Consider the following 20278-nt stretch of genomic DNA (forward strand, 5'->3'; position numbering starts at 1 on the left):
ACACTATGAGGAAACCAAAGCAGTCACAAACCTGAGCATCATATCTTCATTAATGTAAAAATTCTGCACAGCATTTAATTATTCACAGTCATAACTGTCCTAAAATCCAGCAAACTAGTTCTTTTAAAGTTGCAAAAAACTCTTAATATAATATTTACAAATAGATATATATTAATATAAAATCTTAAATTAGGAGTCATTTACAGTTCTTGCTCACTCTCTTCAAATCAGATTGTGCCTATTAGTTAATCCCTTTCACCTTCACACAAATTATACACTATAAATAAACACAGACTTACACCTCTCCTCATCTCTTAGGTCAATAAGGCTTCCAAACATATACTTAGAATAAAATCATGTTCTAGGTGAATATACATTCTCATCTTCGGTTTATCACATCAATGATAGTGATAAATATGTTACCTCCATTAATGTAGCTACATATTAACCTATTAACATATTAAGAGATTCAAGTACTTTGTGGGTTTAAGGGATAGATAGTAATCTTGAAAAGAGATGAGATGGAATGTGACATAGTTAAGGACATGGCAGGAACATCAATTTAGGGAAAGGATTATAACCAGATTGTGAGGTGAGGTGAAAATCTATGTTAATTTATAGTGTGTAATTTGTGTGAAGGTGAAAGGGGTGTAGTGGGAATAATGAATTGAGCCATGTAATTAGGTAATTGAGTAGTTATTGAAAGTGCTTGATTTATGTATTGTCTAACGCAATCAGAATTAAGTTTATATTCAAGACGATCTTCAAAGTGATAGGGTGTTATCATGATATATACATGAGGTGTCGATGAACATCGAAGTGGAAAATATCATAATATGGCATCTACTGACCACAGAATATGAGCTTTCTTTAAGCCCTGAAGAAGCAGTTTGGTATACTGCAAAATAAGGGTTAACTGAGGCTAGTTATGTGTATAAAGCTGTAATTGTTCAGATGACTTTGGTTTTAACTAAATCAGGATTTGGACTGTGAACAGTAAAAATGAAAAGCAGCATTTTAATGTTAATCAATGCTCGTTTTGGATATAAATATGTTCACAAATCCAAAGACGAGAACATTATAATAGGCTGTTTCCATATTTTTTATACTTGTATTTCTTTTAAATTAAATTGTGTGCAAAAACTGGTCGGATATGTACTGACTCAGTAGTTAGGAGCTAAATCAGGGACATTGTCGTCTAATACCCAAATCAGATAGGTTAAATCTCCTTCATCTGAAGTGACTACTGCTTTGTTTCAGATTTAATGTATGTCTGTGAGTTTGCTGTGAAAATGTGTAGGGCAACCATAGCTTTAGGGATTTTTCTCTATATTATGTGAGGTTCATAGCATTGAAAACAAAGCATAACATGTCATAAAACCTCCATGTTGTCATACTTGCCGGTTCTGCTTCTTTTCTACACTAATGTGCAATCCCTAGTACAGAACAGGCTGTGTGTTAATATACAAGTTGGTATGCATCAGCAATGCCTAAACAAGAAACATTGGCTCAAATGCTCTGGAATGCAATTTTTTTCTTTACAGTTTTATTTACAAAAATGTATTAAAACTCTTTGTACAATACCTCATTAAAATGAGGTTAATCAATTTATGCCCACACATGCATTTTTATTATTTTACAGCCATTAGTTTGCTTGCCATTTGTTTCTGTTCACTGAAGTGCATTTTTACCAAAAAATAAAATTAACAAAAAACATAGATACAAAAAAGTCCTGAAGTGACTACTGCTGAACTTCGATCGCTTGAAGTTAGTGGCAGAAATATGTAAGCAATCAACATTTTTTTACATGCAGGTTTTTAGAAAATAAAACAAACCAATTACCAAACACCTCCACCTTTGTGAAGCTCCACTCATAAAAATTGTTTTTCATTCAATAAACATACATTTCTTTTTGTACAGCATCTAAGAAAATGTTTCTTTTCTTTTTTTAAATTTTTAATACAACTTTTAAATTACACAGCTTTAGCTTCCCTTACTGGGATATCATAGCGTTGAGAAATTCAAAATCACAGTTTCATGTTGTGAACTCTTAAAAGTAAGTTCTTCTCTTGTAAAGAGGCATGACATTTTTGGAATGAAAGATTATATTACATTTACTTGAGAATGGTTTTGTTAAGAAGACTCTACTTTATTATATTTTAATAGAATGATCTACTTGTATAAACTAGGTGCATCAGTGCCCAAGGACGTGACTATTTCAATTTCTAGTATCCTTCTAATATCCTTATGCCCCGATGAATGCCCACTATGTGCCCTAGAAGAAGCACACCTCTATTGAAGTGCAGAAAGCAAATGTTGTCACATTGAAGGCAAGGCAATAAAAAAAATTGCAAAACAAACGTACTATATGTGTAGCACAATTATTTGTTTTTCTGTTTATTTACTATATCCTGCATCCCATTTCATCTAGCTGTTATTGTCAAAAACAATTCAATTTGTATCATTGTACATTTTCTTAGGAAGAAAGGTTGGTATATTTCATTACTGTTTAGAAATTTCTCTTAGGAAAAGGTATATCATATGTGTCTACTTCAAGTTGTGCTATTCAGGTCTGGGACATTGTTAAGGGCGGGGCGGGCTACTTTGGACCACATTAGTGCTTCCAAAATCTTCAAATCATGATACATAACTGACACCATTTTTACATGGTTCAAAAATACCAAATCACCATTACTTCTGTGACAGGGATCATTGACAAAGTACCTTGGGAGAAATGAGATTGCTTTCCATTGTTTTTGTTTGTGCTATGAAAATATTTGTCTGTTAAAAGCTAACACTATCTTATATGGTATAATAACATTTAGAGTGGTACAAAGCTTACCTGGAAGTGTACCAACATTATGTGTCATTTATGTAGCAGTAAAAGTAAAGAAATGTCTCACATCTGAGCAATTGTAGGTGGACACTTCTGAATATGTATCTGTATGAGCTGAGGTACACCTATGTAATTTAGCTTTTAGAAATTAGGAAACAAGATGCTAATATTCTTTGATATTAAGCTTGTAGCATATGGAATAACAGTACAGACAATAACAATATTCAGTCTTTTCAACACTATCTGTAACTGTAGAAATGCACTGACAATTACTACTCTTTTCTTTATGCATTGTAAGTTTCACAGTTGAGAGACATATTATAGCATTCGACAGCAGTTCTGATTAAAGTGATTCTAAAAGTGCCTTTATAACCCCACTATCCTCTTTGCTTGCCATCTGCTACTGAAATGCAATTAAAATCTGTCAAATGCAACATAGTAAACCATTGTAAGGAGTTAATGACTATGCAAAGTCACTGAGCATATTTAATCTTTGATTTACTAAAGAGTGCCTTTGAAGCATAGCACTGGTGCAATAACAATGGTTATAACTTAGCTATTCTGGAAGCCAAAGGATTTTTGAATTACATATCTCCGTTACGTCTTTACATTCAGTGCTCATTGATAAATAACATTTCTTGTATGGAAGGGGACAATACAAGATAAGCAAAACGGATTGGAGAGGTAATAATAAAACCACAGAAGTATTCATTATGGATGAGGTATACCAACAAAATAAAATTTTTAGATACTTGGAATTGCGTGGAAGCAGAGTAGATTCCTGATGTGGCAATACTTCTAAAACAAGGAAATTATTTTGGACTTCAAACGTTCTTTTACTGTGCAGTGGTATCAAAGAATGGCTTTTGTTCAACTGATTTCTTTACAAGAATATTTTCACATACAAGGATCTCGGTCTTTTGCGAGTTCTCATTTTTTGAGCAAAGCAAGAATATTTCAGTGATGGTTTTGCATTGTTGTGAGTCTCAGAATGTTTTCCATAAGGCACTGAAGGAAAAATAATTCAGTTCTTCCTCGTAAGAGTTCATTGCACCATCAGCAATTTCTTTTTAATGCCCGACCCCAAGGAAAGGGTATTACTTCCTCGAGTTGTCAGGGTCTAGTTAGAAGACACATGTTCAATTGCTCCGCCTGTTGCATGCCTTCCTATGCTCACAGTCTGTAGGAGAAAATAGAAAACATTAGAATACCTACTACTATCTTCAACAAAAGTACTGCTGTGTTGTGGAAGTTAACCAATAGCCAGAGATGTCACAATAAATAGAAATTCTTCATCTTTGGCTCATTCATAGAAAATGGCAATGTCTTCTTATTATATGCTTTGGGTAAGTTTGAGAGGAGGGACAGGTAAGTGGATGCGCAAGTTTATGCATGCAATATATTTTGTGAGAAACATCATTGTGGTATATAGGCACATTACATTTTCTTTTTTTGTTTTGTAATTTTTTAATCAGAGAGCCAATAATAAAGTACATAGTCCTTCCACCAAGTAAATTATACGAGACTGGCGGTACAAATACAGCAGTTCAAAAATGCAAAATTGCAAAGTACAGAAACACATAAGCATTCTATCAGGTGAAGATGAACACAAGGATCCAACATGACCTGTAACAGATCAGAGTCTCCTTGGGGCAGCAGGTGCGATTAGCCAAAACGCATTGCGCAACGCCTCCCGTGCTCCACCCCATGTCCAGTCAAAATGAGGTGCAGAGTCTCCAGGAAATGGGGAAAGACGTTGTCAATTGAACCGTCTCAGAACCACCCGAAGCTCCGTTGTGTTTTGTCTAGGCCCAGATAGAATAAACACGGTCGGGACATGCTAAGTGGTGATATTTCGGCCCTCCAAGGGCTTCTGAGCCTATAAATGCAGGGATGGGCAATAGGAGGGGTTCTGTATATGCATTTCGTGATGATATTGGCGTAATACCATGGGTTCTCAGGAGTAGGGGTTGTGAGCCAGCAGTGGGTAGGAAGAGTCAGGACGCTAGAAGGAAGGATACAATAAACCAACAGAAGAAAGAAGGAGGGGAGAGAGGGGGAGGGAAGAAGAAGAAGAAAGAGTCTGCAGGGTACACGCAGGGGATCGGGGGTGGGGAGAGGGGTGCAAGGGAGAGAACCAGGATGATGGCAAGATGGGAGAAGTACGGGGGAGAGAAGGGAAGTGCTAAGCAAAGGATAAAGGCCGCTGTGGTCTTATAGTGTGTCGCGGGTATGTATCAAAGGATAATTTGGGATACAGTGATGGTAAGGGAGAGCGCGGGAGAGGGGGAAGGGGAGGAGCTAAGAACGAGGGGGTAGCAGGAAGCAAGGGTAATTGTCTATACTTGGTTCAGAATAAAGAAAGAGGAGGAAAGTAGTAAAGTGGAGAGGAGTGTGAGAAGGTGAAAGTAAAAGTGAAAGTGGAAATAGGAAAGTGGAAAGTGACCGAGGGGGGGATAGTGGAAAAAAAAAAAAGATGAGGGAAGGGGTAGGCGGGGCGGGGGGGGGGGAGGGGAATGGAGGTTGCCTGTGGTGAGGTAGGGCCAAGCCCTAGCACGTCCACATGTCTAAATACAGCAAATATATATATTCACATATTATATTACAGTACTTTATATTATTTTATATCAGGTGCGGTGGGTGTTGCGCCTGTATGTGTGTAGTTCCCGAGTGGGGGGGAATCGCTGCGATGCACTCTGCAGCAAGCCGTCTGTAATGGAGCACTCAGTCCGGCGGTGCTGAGAGGAAGGGGGCCCACGTCTGAATGAATACCTTTACCCTGTTCTGCAGGCTATAGATAATCCGTTCATGAGAGGCAGCTTGATACATTGCAGTGATCCATTCTCCATGGGAAGGGGTAGGTTCTGAGCGCCAATGTCTGAGGATACATAATTTGGCCGTGGCCAGTGCTGTGTGTAGCAAATGTTGCTGTGGTCGGGACAGGTCACGCAGATCACTGGTATCATGCAACAATAAGAGGGAAGGAGTGAGGGAGGCTGGCAGGGGTAATGTTTCCGTAAGGGTGCACCTCACCGATTGCCACAAGGGTTGGATAACAGGGCAATCATACAGGATATGAGGCAGGTCGCAGCAGGGGTGGGGACACCGCCAGCAGGAGGCGTGGGGAGTAACCCTGCAGACTGCAGTTTTTGAGGAGTCCAGTACCAGTTGTGTAGAGTCTTGAAGAGACTGAATTTTAAGCGAGCCTCATGAGCCCCACGGTCACTTGCCTCAATCAGATCTGCCGAATCTTCTAACTCATATTCTGTCTGAAGACTTGCCTGCCACTTGTCATTGAGAGAGACCAAGAGGGGAAGGGAGAATAAATGACGGCTCAGTAGGGCATGCATTCTAGATATGACTCCTCAGAAAAGGCCCCAGGTTTCCAAGTAGTGGAGCACTGGGGATTGGGAGAGCTGCCAGGGATGATTCCCCATGTGTCTCCCAAGACAGTGTTTGAGCTGCAGAAAACGCTATGAGTGATGGGCGGTGAGGTCAAATTTCACTCTGAGAGCTTCAACACATTTTAACTGGTCATCAGTTAGAAGTTGATCAATTTGCAAGAGGCCCTTCAATTGCCACTCCTCCCAAACAATAGCATTTCCCCCTATCCTGAGACTTGTGTTGCCCCAGATCGGGGCACGATCGTGAATCAGGGGATCCACTCCCAATAGGCGATGCGCTTGCCACCAGGAGTTCTGCATGCCTCTAATCATAGAATTAAACAGCCGAGAGGGTGTACGTCCTGAGTTGTAGACCACATTGAGGCCGGTAGGGAGTGTCCGCTCCACCTCCACCCACAGCGGCAGATCCTGGACTCCCTGAAGAAGGAAGGTCAGTTGCGAGAGGTGTAACGCAAGGGCATAATGTTCCACGAAGGGGAGACCCAGCCCCCCGCATGCACATCGGGCGAGTAGTGTGGTCCTGGGTAGTCGAGGGAGTAGCGTCCCCCAGACAAAGGCTTGGATGCGATGATCTGTCTTTCTGAGGAGAGTCAAGGGGTCTGTAGAGGCAGCATGCCAAGAACACAGAGGAATCTCAGCAGAATCACCATGCGCACCGCCTGCACTCTGCCCCACATAGAGAGACCCAGATAAGTCCATTTATCGAACTCTGTTTTCTTGCTGGCTAACAGCAGGTCCTGGTTATCAGCCACCATATTCTCCAATTCTCTGTTGATTTGGATGCCCAGATATTGTAGACGAGACTGCTTCCACTTGACCGGGAGGCCCTGCACTGATGCGCTTACTGCCACAGGGGACAAGGGCAACACCTCGCTCTTGTCCCAGTTAATCCTGTAACCTGAGAGAAGTTCAAAATCAGTTAAGATGGTTTGGAGTGCCGGTAGGGACTTAGCTAGGTCAGTGAGTGTTAGTAAGATATCGTCGGCATAAAGGTAAATGGTGGAGCTACCGCCGGAGATGGGCACTCTGGTTATGAGACTCGGTCTATGGATCACTGCCGCTAGGGGTTCCACGGCCAACAAAAATAGTAATGGCAATAGGGGGCAGCCCTGATGGGTCCATCTCCTGATGGAAAAGATGTCAGATAGGAACTCACCACAGTTGATCTGTGCTGTTGGTGAGTCATATGACAAACGCACCTTATTGATAAAGCTAGTCCCAAGGCCAAATCCTTTTAGAGTTTCAAAGAGGTACCACCACTCTATAAGATCGAATGCCTTTTCGGCATCCAAGGAGAGGGCAAGGGCCTCCTTCTGGGAGTCTTGTGTCGCTCAGAGAGTGTGGAGCAAGGTACATAAGTGATTCCTAGAAGAGCAGCCGGGTACGAAGCCCACCTGTTGATGATGTATGAGGGATGGGATGATCTTCTTAAGGCGGGCCGCTAGAATTCCCACCAGTATTTTGATGTCTCCATTGAGGAAGGATATAGGGCGGTAGCTGCCGCAAAGGAAGGGGACCTTACCAGGTTTTGGAAATACTATAATGGAGGCTTTGTTGGAGAGGGCATGTAAGGAACCTGACTGATCCGCCCCAAGGAAGGCCTCATATAGGGCGTTGATCGCATCCTCCCCAGTCCATTTATAGAATTCTGTTGAGAAGCCATCCTCCCCAGGGGCTTTGTGGTAAGGAAGTTTGGCTATCGATTGTTGGATCTCTTCTTTACTGATGTCCCCATCCAATAAAGGCCTGCCAGCCTCCGAGAGAGTAGGTAGGTTTGCCTTCTCAAAGAAGGTGGTCAACTTGTCTTGATCTTGGATCTTGTTTTGGATGTGTAGAGGGTTTGGTAAAAGCAACCAAATTAGTCCGCGATCACTTGGAGGGGTGTAATAAACTTGCCATCAGTGCCATGAATGGCCGGGATGGCCAGCGCTGCCTCTCTTTGGCGTAGCTGGGCGGCCAATAATCTTCCCAGCTTCTCTCCATGCTCATAGTGGGGACCTTTCAGTCGCTGTAGCATGTATTCAGCTTGTGATGTGAAGAGAACATTAAGCTCCATTTTGGCTTGTTCCAGGCAGCAACGGATAATAAGGGAGGGAGTCAGGGTGTATTCCCGGGTAGTCTGGGCTATACAGTCTTCCACACCTCTGGGCATTAGCAATGGCAGCGTCCCTCATGAGTTGTCCCCATACTGTCGCCTTCTCTGCAGCCTATACCAATTGGGGTGAGGAGACCGAGCCCCTGTTAATAAGTGGCAACATGGGATCGGAGGTGTTCCTTCCCCCTCGGTGTCCGATATTTAGAAGTCTGAAGCCACCAGGGCTTACGTCCCGGAGATGCCACCGCTAACACTAGGGCCATTAAGACCGGGGAGTGGTCAGACAATTCGGCCGGTAAGATCTGGGACTCCCTAACCATTTGTAATAGCCTGTGGATGATGATGAAGTAATCTAGTCTGAATTGGGTCCTGTGAACTGGTGAGACAAAAGTGTATTCACGGTCCGATGGATGGAAGAGGCACCAATGATCCAGCAGACCATGGTCTGAAAGGATATCACCAATGAGGGCCCGGTCGGCGTTGTTACCTACGTTGAGGCCCCAGGATTGGTCCAGGATGGCATCCTGTGTAAGGTTCCAGATCCCCACCGTGGAAGCGTAGACAGAGCCAACACAGACTGTGGAAGCACCCAGTTTCAGCTTGGCGAAGACATAACGTCCCTCAGGGTCGAACCACGTATTGAGGAGTCTGAACTGGAAGGATCGACGGATGAGAATCGCTACCCCGTACTTCCTTCCCGAACCCTGCGGCTCACAGTGCACGGATGGGGCTCCGCTGAAGAGTACCCTCCCTACCCAGTCTCTACGCAGTTTCTTCAACTCTGAGGGAGAAAGATGCGTTTCCTGTAGAAGGTCGATGTCTGCTCTTTTTAGATCGTAGGTAGGATAAGATCTTTTGCCGCTTGATATAGTGTGTCATGCCATGGACGTTCCAGGAGAGGACCATCAGCGGAACTGTTGACCCCATTTACAGACTTGGACAAGTAGGTTGCAGTGAGTATGAGGTCTTCCTTGCTCAGGCACTCCTATTAAGGAGTCGCTGTGGTATTGGTGATGCTCTGGACGTGTGGGCGCTGGGGGGCAGGGAGGGACTGTAGGGCAACCCTCGGTCAAGGAAAAGGGGAGGGGTAAGTGGCCGGCTAGAAAGATGAGGAGAGAGGGAGAGACAGGAGAAAACAGGATACGTGGGGGAAGTAGGGTGCGGGCAAGCCAACTCCGTAGATAAAAAAATTAGGATAGAAAGGAATGGAGGGGGAGGCTAAGGAGGAGAATTGGGGGATATAGAATAAAAATCAAAGAATATACAAAAGACACAGAATCGGGGTCTATAGAAACCAGGGTAAATACCTCACTACGATGAACCCTGTTGAACTGCGGGTCGGGACCTGCAAGGCCCACGCGCCGAACGAGCTCGTGGGGAAGGGGGAGGGGAGCCCAAAGGGACCATCGACAGACAACCAGGAGTGAGTAACATTAGGGGGAATATACAGACAGCGCAAAGAGGTAGAGAAGGAACATAATGCATCAGGGGAAAGAACAGAGAGAGTATCGGGGAGGGGGTCCATGACAGAACTGGGACGTGTGTGGCATGGTATGCCATGGGTCGAAGGGTGGCAGCTACCTTGTCAGGGGCGATCACATCTGAGAGAAGTTATGGAACCTCCACGTTGTTATTCCGATTCATCCCATCAGAGGTCCCTGAGGGAGGAGAGAGGGAGAGGGCCGGCACCATTGAACCAGGGCCGGCAGACGAAGAACGTGGAGTGAGCATTAAGGTAAGTTGAGGTAAACTACGCTGAGGTGATTTAAGTTGGGGGGCCCTGGGATGTGGGAGGCAGGGAGGACTGCGCTGTGCCACCTGAGGTACTCCCCGGTGTAATGGCTATTATGGGGGGATGGGAGAAAGCAGGAAGTGGGCCACACGGACTCTTGTATTAGCCCTCATGACATGGTCTGGTCTCCAGCGGTTTGTGGCCAGTGGCAGACTCGGACCGATATGACGAGTGGGGGGACCTCAGAAGGAAGGTAGGCACCAAATGGAGGGTCCCCACCCCAAAACATAAGACTAAAAATGAATGCAGGACAAAATAGCTCATACAGTATTGTTAATAGTGAACATATAACATACTAGCCGGAGCAAATTGTAACCAGAAATGTAAACAGAGGGGGAAAAACAGGAGGCAGCTAGCTTGTGACACATCCCCACAGCTCTGTCATAGGCAAAGCCCTAGAAAGGACAGAAAGCTCCCTACGAGCCAGATGCGCTAGGAGCTTTGTGCGTAGAGACATACAATTCCAACAGAAGCGGTAAAGACAATAGGCACAATAGTCACAATAGTTACAATACTACCTGCTCCTATCATAACAGGGGTAGACAGAAGCACAAGTAAGTGAACAGGTCACTTATCTGTCCAGCGGGGAAGTACACGCTTCGGGCTGGAGGGCAGGGGTTCTCGGCTGCGTCGGAAGTTCAGCACTGCGGGTGTTCCGTGGCCGGCGATGTTTTCAAAGGGAATCGGGATTTGTCTCTGCCTTGATCCTGAGCATTCACAGCCTGAAGAGCATGTTCTCGGCTTCTTTCAATTTTAGTGTGCGGTCGTAGGTCTGTCCCCTCTTCTGCAGAGCGGCGTGGTGGTGAGAAATAGCAACGGAAGAAGGATCCTCCAAGGTCGCGGAATCTGCTCTCGGGTGGGCAGGGGTGTGGTCCATGGGATGCATAGTGAGGCCATCCAGTAAGGAACTAAGGTCTGCGGAATCAAGGAAGTCTCGATTTACCATCCAAAGTAATCCACATATGAGCGGGCTCGAAAAGACCAAGGGGCATATTTATACTCCGTTTGCGCCGAATGTGCGTCGTTTTTTTCGACGCAAATTCGGCGCAAAACTAATGCCATATTTATACTTTGGTGTTAGACGCGTCTATCGCCAAAGTATGGGCAAATAGCGTCTTTTTTTGCGTGAACGCCTTCCTTGCGTTAATGAGATGCAAGGAAGGCGTTCCCGTCTAAAAAAATGACGGCGACGCAAATGCATCGTATTTATACTCCCGGGCAAAAATCACGCCCGGGAGTGGTCGGGTCAAAAAACCCCGCATTTGCGCCACTTTTTAACGCCTGGGTCAGGGTAGGCGTTAAGGGGCCTGTGGGCTCAAAATGAGTCCACAGGTGCCCTCCCCTGCCCCCAGGGACCCCCCCTGCCACCCTTGCCCACCCCAGGAGGACACCCAAGGATGGAGGGACCCATCCCAGGGACATTCAGGTAAGTTCAGGTAAGTATAAATTTTTTTTTTTTTTTTTTTTTGGGTGGCATAGGGGGGCCTTATTTGTGCCCCCCTACATGCCACTATGCCCAATGACCATGCCCAGGGGACATAAGTCCCCTGGGCATGGCCATTGGGCAAGGGGGCATGACTCCTGTCTTTACTAAGACAGGAGTCATGTAAATGGCGTCTGGGCGTCGTTAAAAATGGCGCAAATCGGGTGGAGGCGATTTTTTGCGTCAACCTGACTTGCACCATTTTTAAGACGCCCTAGCGCCACTTTTCCCAACGCCGGCGCTGCCTGGTGTACGTGGTTTTTTTCCACGCACACCAGGCAACGCCGGTCTGCTTGCGCCGGCTAACGCCATTCAATAAATACGGCGCCAAATTTGATGTCCAGCTTCCTGAGTTGGGGTCGTTCTGCCAAGAATGCTTTCCGCTTCTCGTTTGTTACTCTAGAGAAGTCCGCGGTCACCCGTATCTCATGACCCTCTACAGAGTACAGGCCCTGAGATCTGGTTGCTGAGATGACTTGGCGGGCCTGGTCGTGGCAGAGGAAGCATGCAATGATAGGGCGAGGTGACCCAGAGATTGCTTTATGCAGAGGACCAATTCTGTGGGCTCTTTGAAACTCCAACGGCGGGGAAAAATCAAGGCTCGTGAGTTCAGAAAGGCCTTGACGTCCAAACCTTCCTTGTGTTCCGGTATGCCAAAAAGCGGACATTGTCTCTCCTGCTTCTGTCCTCCAAATCTGTGATCTTCACCTGCAGGTACCACATCTCTGTGTCCCGAGCTGGCAGATCTGTGATGTGATCCTCGAGACGTTGATCTAGGTCTGTTACAGTTACTTGGAAATGGGCTATATCTGCCCGTATGGAGGTAGAGGCTGCCAAGAGGTCTGAAATCTTCAAGTCCATTGCCTCCAGATGTCGTCCCACTGCTGTGATTTCCTGCAAGATGCGATCAGTGGCCTCGGCGGGGCGAGAACCGGTGGGCTGGGCCGTGGAGCTAGAATGGGTCACATAGGTCACCTTGGGTCTACCATAGGTTTCGGTAGTGCAATAGCTTCTGAGAACAGTAGTTGGCGGGAGTGTCTGCCCGATAATTTCCCTCTGGCATCGCCACCTGGGAGAAGAAGGGGTCCCGAGGAGGAACTGCAGGAGATCCTCATGGTTATGTGGCTATGTCGTAGCTGTGCGGAAGGTGTAGGTGTCTCCTAGGGATGGAAAACCCAGCACAGGAACCGCTCTGTGTGTTCCACGAAGTGGGACTGGTAACAGTGATGCAACTATGTGGTTGTAGCCGCTCCCGGGGGTGGTATTCTGAGCGTGCCTCACAAGGGCCAGCAAACCGGTTGGGCCCCTTGTGTTTCCAACTCCCCAGCCGTGGCCCACCACAATCAGGCCCAATCTCAGTGTACAGCTCTGGTCCTGGTCGTATGTGGAGTCAAGAAGGGACTGCTCTAGATACGGGCCGGACACAATTGCAAGGGTGGTATTTCCACACTGGGGTAAGGTGCTCTCCCAAAGAGTCCATGCAGAGTCAGTCCCTTCAACAACATCCAGTTCATGCTGGCTGCTACTTTGCAATGGCAAACCCCGGCCCCTTGGGCCCCGCCGTTCCAGGGGACAGACTAATATAGGTGAAATCCTGCTTGCGTGGCCGGACGTGGTCCAGGCTGGCATATGTTCCTCATAGCTCGTGTGGCAGGGAGCTGTAGCGCATCTCCTCTTACATGTCGCGAGCCCCACGTGGCCCTCCAGTGAAGGTGTGCTCCGGTGATGGCGGAGGATCCATCTCCCTCCTTCCGTGGCATAGGGCCTGCTCCTGCATGGGAGGGGAGGCAGCAAGTAGCCTCCCTCTGACACTCCCCCTCTTCCTCATGTGCTCCAGGAGGTCGGGGATGTCCAAATCAAAGCGCCATGGGGTCGCTGGCCGCGGGCTGGCTCCAATCCGTCTCATGCGGCCGGACGCAATCCGTCCGGGCTGCCCGCACTCCTCACGTGCTCTCCCCGCAAGGAGATAATCCAGGCTTCGGCTCCTCCTGCAGTAGAGGGCCGCGGGTCGCTGCGATGCACATGTCATCTTATGAGAAGAAGCAGCCCCCTCCAATGTTCGCCGCCCTTCTGAGCAGACAGCGCCTTGCATGGTAAAGCACTCCTGTCCCTCGACAGCCCCTCTGGGGCCCCGGGCTCAGCTCGGCGCACGGAGCGCACTTATCAGGCGGCGATTTCCTATGGCGGCCAGACCACGCCCCGGCACAGTACATTTTCAACTATGACTACACTCATTGTCCCTTTGAAGAGTAAAAGCCAGTCAGGTTTTGAGATTACCACAATAAATATATGTGAGCACAATTTTAAAGTAATGAAATTCAGTTGAGATTATTTCCACATTTGTTGTTTTTGTCTAAAAAAAGAGTGAATGTTACTGTTTGAGGTCTTGACGAGCCCCATTTTGAATGTTTTTCTTTTTTTCACAGCAGCATGCATGGCATTTAAAATTCTTTTACCTGTCCTATAGTGGACTAGTCCATCACCAATGCTTTGCATGTATTTAAAATGCAAGTTTAAATACCTGAGGCTTTCGAACTTCATTGTAATAATGTGCTTTATGATTACTATGGTTTACAGAAGCTAAAATATTCAGGATCATTAGCACCTTTCATTAGGTTATAGTTAGACTTTTTATGGCCATTTGAGGAAGGCACACATGTTTCAAAATATATTCCAAAACACAGTGCTATTAACATCAATATATTTATTCTTTGGATGTATACTATTTTTTTTGTGTGTTCGGATATTGCAAGATATCAATGACAAGTAACCAGCCAGCATGGCACTAAATTACAGCCACATTTTAAGAAAAAATCTAATATGATCAATCTTGTGAGACTGAGTTGCAACGTAGTCTTAGTTTGGCCATGGACTTTACTGTATAGATGAATCCACTAATGTCTTAATTCAGACTTTACTGAATAAAAGTATTAGTTGCTTATTCATGCTGTCCAGAAAATGTTGAGAGATAAAGGCATGAAAATCTAACATGGTGCTCATGCCGATAGAGAGATAAGATTTTAAAAATCAAATGCTTATTACAGCCAGATTCCTGATCACAACATTTTGGTTACCTAAGCAGAGTATCCAGTGGCTATAAACCCTTAGGAGTGTTATCAAAAGTACGTTGAGAGAAAACTGTATCCTAGTAATAAACTAAAATATAAATATAAAAATAAACTTTTTTTAAAATAAGCACTCACCTTAAAGACGTTATTGGCCCTTATTTTGACCTCGGCGGTCTTTTTTAAAGACCGCCGAGGTCCCTCCGGACAGGAGACCGCCAGCGCTGGCGGTCTGCTGCCAACCAGATTATGACTGGTGGTGACCCTCCCCCATTATTTGGACGGAAAGCCACCAGCAGCCATACTGGCAGTCGGCGGTGTAGTGGAGGCTGCTCCTCCGTCACTGCCACGTCATCAGAACACCGCCCACCAAATTATGTGCTAGTATTAGGCGTGCAGTGTTCTGGTGATGAGGTACTGGCGGCGGAGCAGCCCCCATGGATCCCATTCCCTCCCAGAGGAGCACCGAAGCAGGTAAGCTGATCGTCTGACAGGGGAGGGGGTGTTGTGTGGGGTGTGCATGAATGGGGGTGTGAGTGTGAGTGTTTAGAGGGGGTGTGTGGGTGTGTGTATGTTTGCAGAGGGTGTGATGTGTGTAGTGGGGATGTAAAGTGTATGTATGTGTGCATGTGTGCTTGTATGTGCGTGTGTATGTGTGAGAGTGGTGTGTGCACGCGTGAGTGGGTGTGTGTGTTTAGGGTGGCCTATAGAGGTCGGGGGAGTGGGTGGGGAGGGGGCCCTACCACCTTTGGGGGGTGGCAGGAGGGTCGTGGGTGTTGGGGTGGACTCAGAGGAGGTGGAGGGGGAGACCCCAATCAGTGCCAGGGAACGAATTCCCTGGCACTGATAGTGCCTACCGCCACGGATTTCGTGGCAGTTCAAAATCCACAAAATCCATGGCGGTATGCGGGGTCATGATCCAGCAGGTGGACTAGTGACGGCCGCCAGCCTGGAGACCATTGTCTCGAACCTGGCGGTCTTTACCGCCGTGGCGGACGGTGTGGGACATTGGCGGATTGGCATATGCCAGACCGCCAATGTCATAATGGGGCGGTAATTACCACCAGCCTGTTTGCAGTCCTACCGCCAACATTGCACCATCCGCTAGGGTTGTAATGAGGGCCATTATTCTTTATCAAAAGTAGGCAATGAAGATGAAATTGCAGGTGGATTTGTTATTCATAAAAGATTACATTAAATCAATGTTCAAGAGAGTCTGGTGATCAATCAAATTTTCGAGAGTTAGGGTTTTCTTAAATTAATAAAAAATTAGAACTATCAATACATAATATAATTTACCTTACTCTTACCCCTATATTTTAACACTTTCTGTTCCGTATACATTGTAGCCTTCCCGGTATGTTGCGTAGTTCTGAGTATTGGTGGGAGGAGCAGGTTTAAAGTTTTGTGAGTTTTTTGTGAGTTTCATCCTTTTTGTTTCTGCTCGTGACTTGTAACAAAATTCTATTAACGCAACCATCATGGCGAGTCCAAGCCCACCGACAAGAATGTAAAACACTCCAGCAACATTGCTCAGACTTAGAGCACTGGTCTTGTCCTGTGAAAAATCAACACGCTGATTAGTTTCACTGGGGAGAGGCAGAGAGGAAAAATACACACTTTCCTATTCTAATGGGTAGTAATGCAGTCAAACTAATCATGCCCCAGATAGTTTTATCTTAACCCCAATAAAAAGGAACCCTGAGGTACAAAATCTGAAAATTCCTGAACTCAGACTCCCTATGAAAACATAGACAAAAATGCAAATTCTGAACTTTAAAAAGTAACATCCCAATATTATATAGGCTTCATGCAAATCAGTGATAAATATATAAATAATGAAGTTTAATATGAATGGATGGCCCTTTCTACTAATGTAAAGTTTATATTTTAAAATTCTGATAGAATATGTAAGAGAACAATATTGGGATTTCTTAATAGCTGTCTGGTGTTCAAGAGAACTATTACATCATGTTTTTTATGGCCAGTGCAGGGTTGCATGTTTTACATTGTTCTTATTGTCTTCTAGTTATTATAAACAATTGATAGAAGGGATCTTCAGTTCAGACTGAGACAACATATCTGCAGTACTATGTGTGACTAAACATAAAGTTGAACGTACTTTGGACAGCACACAGAAATCATCATTTTTCCATTGTAATACATTTTGTAGATGTAGATGAACGTAGAGTTAAAATGTCTTGCTTAAAGTCTTTTTAGACTTTGTATGATCTTTGCAATTCTAAAAACACTGGTAGGTTCTTTGGAAGAATTGTGGCTAAATTTGAACACCATGAGAAGGAGGTAAAGACTAGGTGTTACAGTCAAATTTAACAATCAAATTCAGAAGTTTAGATAGCAATAAACTACTGTGAAAACAAGGGTCGTTAGAAAAAGTGTTGTAAAAACAGTGGGGTGGCATGTGTGATGGTTGAGATAGACGCTGGGCATTATTTTTAAAAAGGGGTGTAGGGCTTTACTCGTGAGCATCTATGTAAAAAATGAGGTTTAACACCTGTGGTGATAAGGGTTGTGAATGTGAAGCTGTTCCAATTACTGGGCAGAAGAATGGCAGGGGTGCATCATATTTTTTTTTTTTCTGGGACAATTGAGGCCTGCAAGTGATACGCCATGGTATAGAGGGAAGGAACATTGTTGAGCAAATTACTACCTTCACTTACTGGTAGACAGCTTTAAACAGAGTTGGAAAATAACAGACGTAATATTGTGTAGTGCCTATTCCTTTACTTTGCCCTTTCAACAAAGTTTGCATTATGGTTTGGCACACAGGTGTGAATTTGTAAGGACATAAAAAGACATCAACACATCCAGCAAGACTTCAATTATGGCTCTATATGTCTGGTTTATTGATAGACAATTGCAAAGTCAGCAGGGAAGTCAGAAATAAGCTAGTAATGTCTGTTTTGCTGCCATTATATTTTATGTTTTTGTCAATGAAATGAATGTTGCTCATTGGCTGGCTTCATAATGATAGTAGCTTAATATATTACTCACAGTACAAGTGTACTGTAGCAATGGCATGCATTTGCATTCATAAATATTCCATTCACAAGGTATATTTTCAGTGCATGCATTATATTGCTCCCTTGTAAAAAAAAGGTGAGTGCCTACCATTAGCTAAAATATACTATTACATTCAAAGAATGACTTTGCACACAATAAAATGAAATTTAAACAGTATGCAGAGGAACGAATCAGTGACAATTCTTAAAAGAAAATGTTACTTTCTTAAAATAATTAATGTTTTCATGGCTTTTAATGGAATGCTTCCCTGAAAAAGTGTTATATACCCAGGGAATCATGTGGCTAGATTTAAGATCCACTCAACAGAAGCTGGATTTACTCATGTATTAATAGTGATACTACTGATACAATGATAATATATGTACTACAGTAGATCAGCATTAAAATATGCATTGATACGTATGTAATGTGAGGGTGTATATGAGTGTTAACCAGTTTAAAATTCACAGAAAATGGTGTCAGATTACATAATATATATTTAAACGGCAGTGACCCCACCCATTTCCTTGACTTCGGTAATGAGAAGGACTAATGTGATATAATGCGTTTCCACCATTTTCTAGTACAACTGAGAATCATTTTAAAATATCTAGAAAGTTATATTACTGTGTATGTATGTATAGATATGTATGAACAGTGGGTCAAAATGTGATTTCTAATCAGTACAAAAAGACCTGCTGCGACTGACCTTACTTCCGGAGTCCTTGGCTCCACATTCACCCTTATCGTACCACCATTTGTTTTTCAGCTTGTCTAAGATGCCTTGTTCACTGAGTTTCAATACTGCAAGGTTTACAGGAGTTCTTCACGTGGGAAATAACATAAATAACATTATATTATGTTATTTTATGTTATTCAAGCTTTAAACTACTTTCATAACTATACAAAGCGATAAAGCAGGGTTCCTGGCTACAAAGTCATTACACTGCAGGCAACCTGATATTTGTCAACACTACTGTGACACTAGTCTACCAGGTCCTGCCCATATCGCTTTGAGTAATCGGCACATACTGTTAAGTTAGGATACTGTGAATGAAGATACTTTAGTGGCTTTAAAATAATTCAGATTTTTTAGGTGTTTTTTTTAATACCAGTAGCCTTTTTCATTTTGTTTGCAAGTTGGATCAAACTGGGAGACCTTATTCGTCAACAGGAAGACGCAAAAAATAGGGTGTCCTACCAGGCACCTGTAATGCATAGTTTGTTTGCATTCTGAAAAAAGTTGCACTATGTCAACTTGACACCAAAGACATGAAGATGGAAAAATCCTTCATTTGATATGATTTACGCGAAGTAACGTAGCAAGCTTTGTTGCAAGTAATTGAAACCTATTACTTGAACACCACTCAGCAAGCTTTAGTTTCACGATCAATTATGACATGGAAAATAGGATGACTTTAAAGTCCACTGGGTTGTTGGATGTGTAGACGGCGAGACAAATGTAGCTGTGGTCCCAAACCTTGAGGAGAGACTGACACCTGGAAGATAAAGGCAATTAAGGTGGGTCTGGACAGAGAAACCTGTCAGTAATAAGATAATTAATTTTACAATACTGCAGAATTATGAAGCACAATTGCAGGAGCTAATATAGAAATCACTCATTCATTGGTTGAGTTGTCAATCTCATACTATATAGTGCCACAAAGTGCTCACTAGTATACACATTGACAAAAAACTGGCAGCATTGATTTTAAGTATGAACCACAAAACCACAAACATGTATTGTTCCTCTCTACCAATACATCTTGGTTTCAGCTAATGGTGATGCTATGGTGTTTTACTTTGCCAATTTCAACTCCCAACTGTTTTCCCAAAAAACTTTTGAATAGAACCAGAAGTCATAAAACACAGGGTGCCTTCTTTGCTCAGAGGATTAGTTTGATTTAAAGATAGAACAACTATTTGTGAATTGCACATATAAAAATGACCTTCAAACTGAACTTCAGGGAGGACATCATAAATTAGTGTATACTCAACATTCCTCCTTGAAATGCATTGCGATCATATGCATCATAGACCAAGATCGGACTTTGAAAAGTAGAATAAAATTATATCCTACTGTTAATGCAACACACTGTTCCTAATAGACCAGGGAGAGAAAGGGAAAGTGCTCTAAGATCCTATTTAGTAGGAGCAAGAGTCCTCACACACCCAGTTGGGTGTCATGCTTCATCATCGGACAAGCTCCTCGTCAGACCGGCGCTGCAATGTCTGACAGGCACCACCCATCGGGGGGCTGTTTGCCGGAGATCTTTTCTCGATGATGCCACACTATCCCGCAGATGAGTAGGGAGAAAGAAAAACGGGGAGAGTTCAAAGAAGGAAATAAAATAAAATTGGCTTAGGACCCTTACTGAGTGCTAACTTTATTCTGTCTATGTAGGGTGAAGGCCAAGGTTAAAATATCAATCACGAGAGTGAGATAGAGATGATGCTCAACCACTCTCTAACTGTATGTATAATAACGGGGTTCAGGAAACTACAAGACCCACCTCAAAATCGGGTCGACATGTTTCGCGTCTCAGCGGTCCAAAATGGATCCAATGACGCTTCCTCAG

At 44.1% G+C, this 20278-nt stretch overlaps 1 protein-coding gene across 5 annotated transcripts in view; it reads right to left on the reverse strand.

Annotated features, from left to right (window-relative positions):
• Positions 1–1515: 1515 nt before the first annotated feature.
• GRIA3 (glutamate ionotropic receptor AMPA type subunit 3) overlaps positions 1516–20278 on the reverse strand; it is a 1035516-nt gene continuing 1016753 nt past the window's right edge. Inside the window, exons 14-16 of one of the 5 annotated variants that reach the window (XM_069211966.1) lie at positions 18409–18523; positions 15986–16233; positions 1521–4016 (exon numbers count right to left, since the gene is read on the reverse strand). In XM_069211966.1, coding sequence (XP_069068067.1) covers positions 15988–16233; positions 18409–18523 — 361 coding nt within the window. In that variant the 3' untranslated portion in view covers positions 1521–4016; positions 15986–15987. Of the gene's footprint in view, positions 4017–15974; positions 16234–18408; positions 18524–20278 lie in introns of all 5 variants that reach the window. The other 4 variants (XM_069211985.1, XR_011199206.1, XM_069211976.1 and 1 more) reach the window with 4 other exon arrangements.

Source organism: Pleurodeles waltl, chromosome 2_1, assembly GCF_031143425.1.
Source record: "Pleurodeles waltl isolate 20211129_DDA chromosome 2_1, aPleWal1.hap1.20221129, whole genome shotgun sequence".
Taxonomy (NCBI): Eukaryota; Metazoa; Chordata; class Amphibia; order Caudata; family Salamandridae; genus Pleurodeles; species Pleurodeles waltl.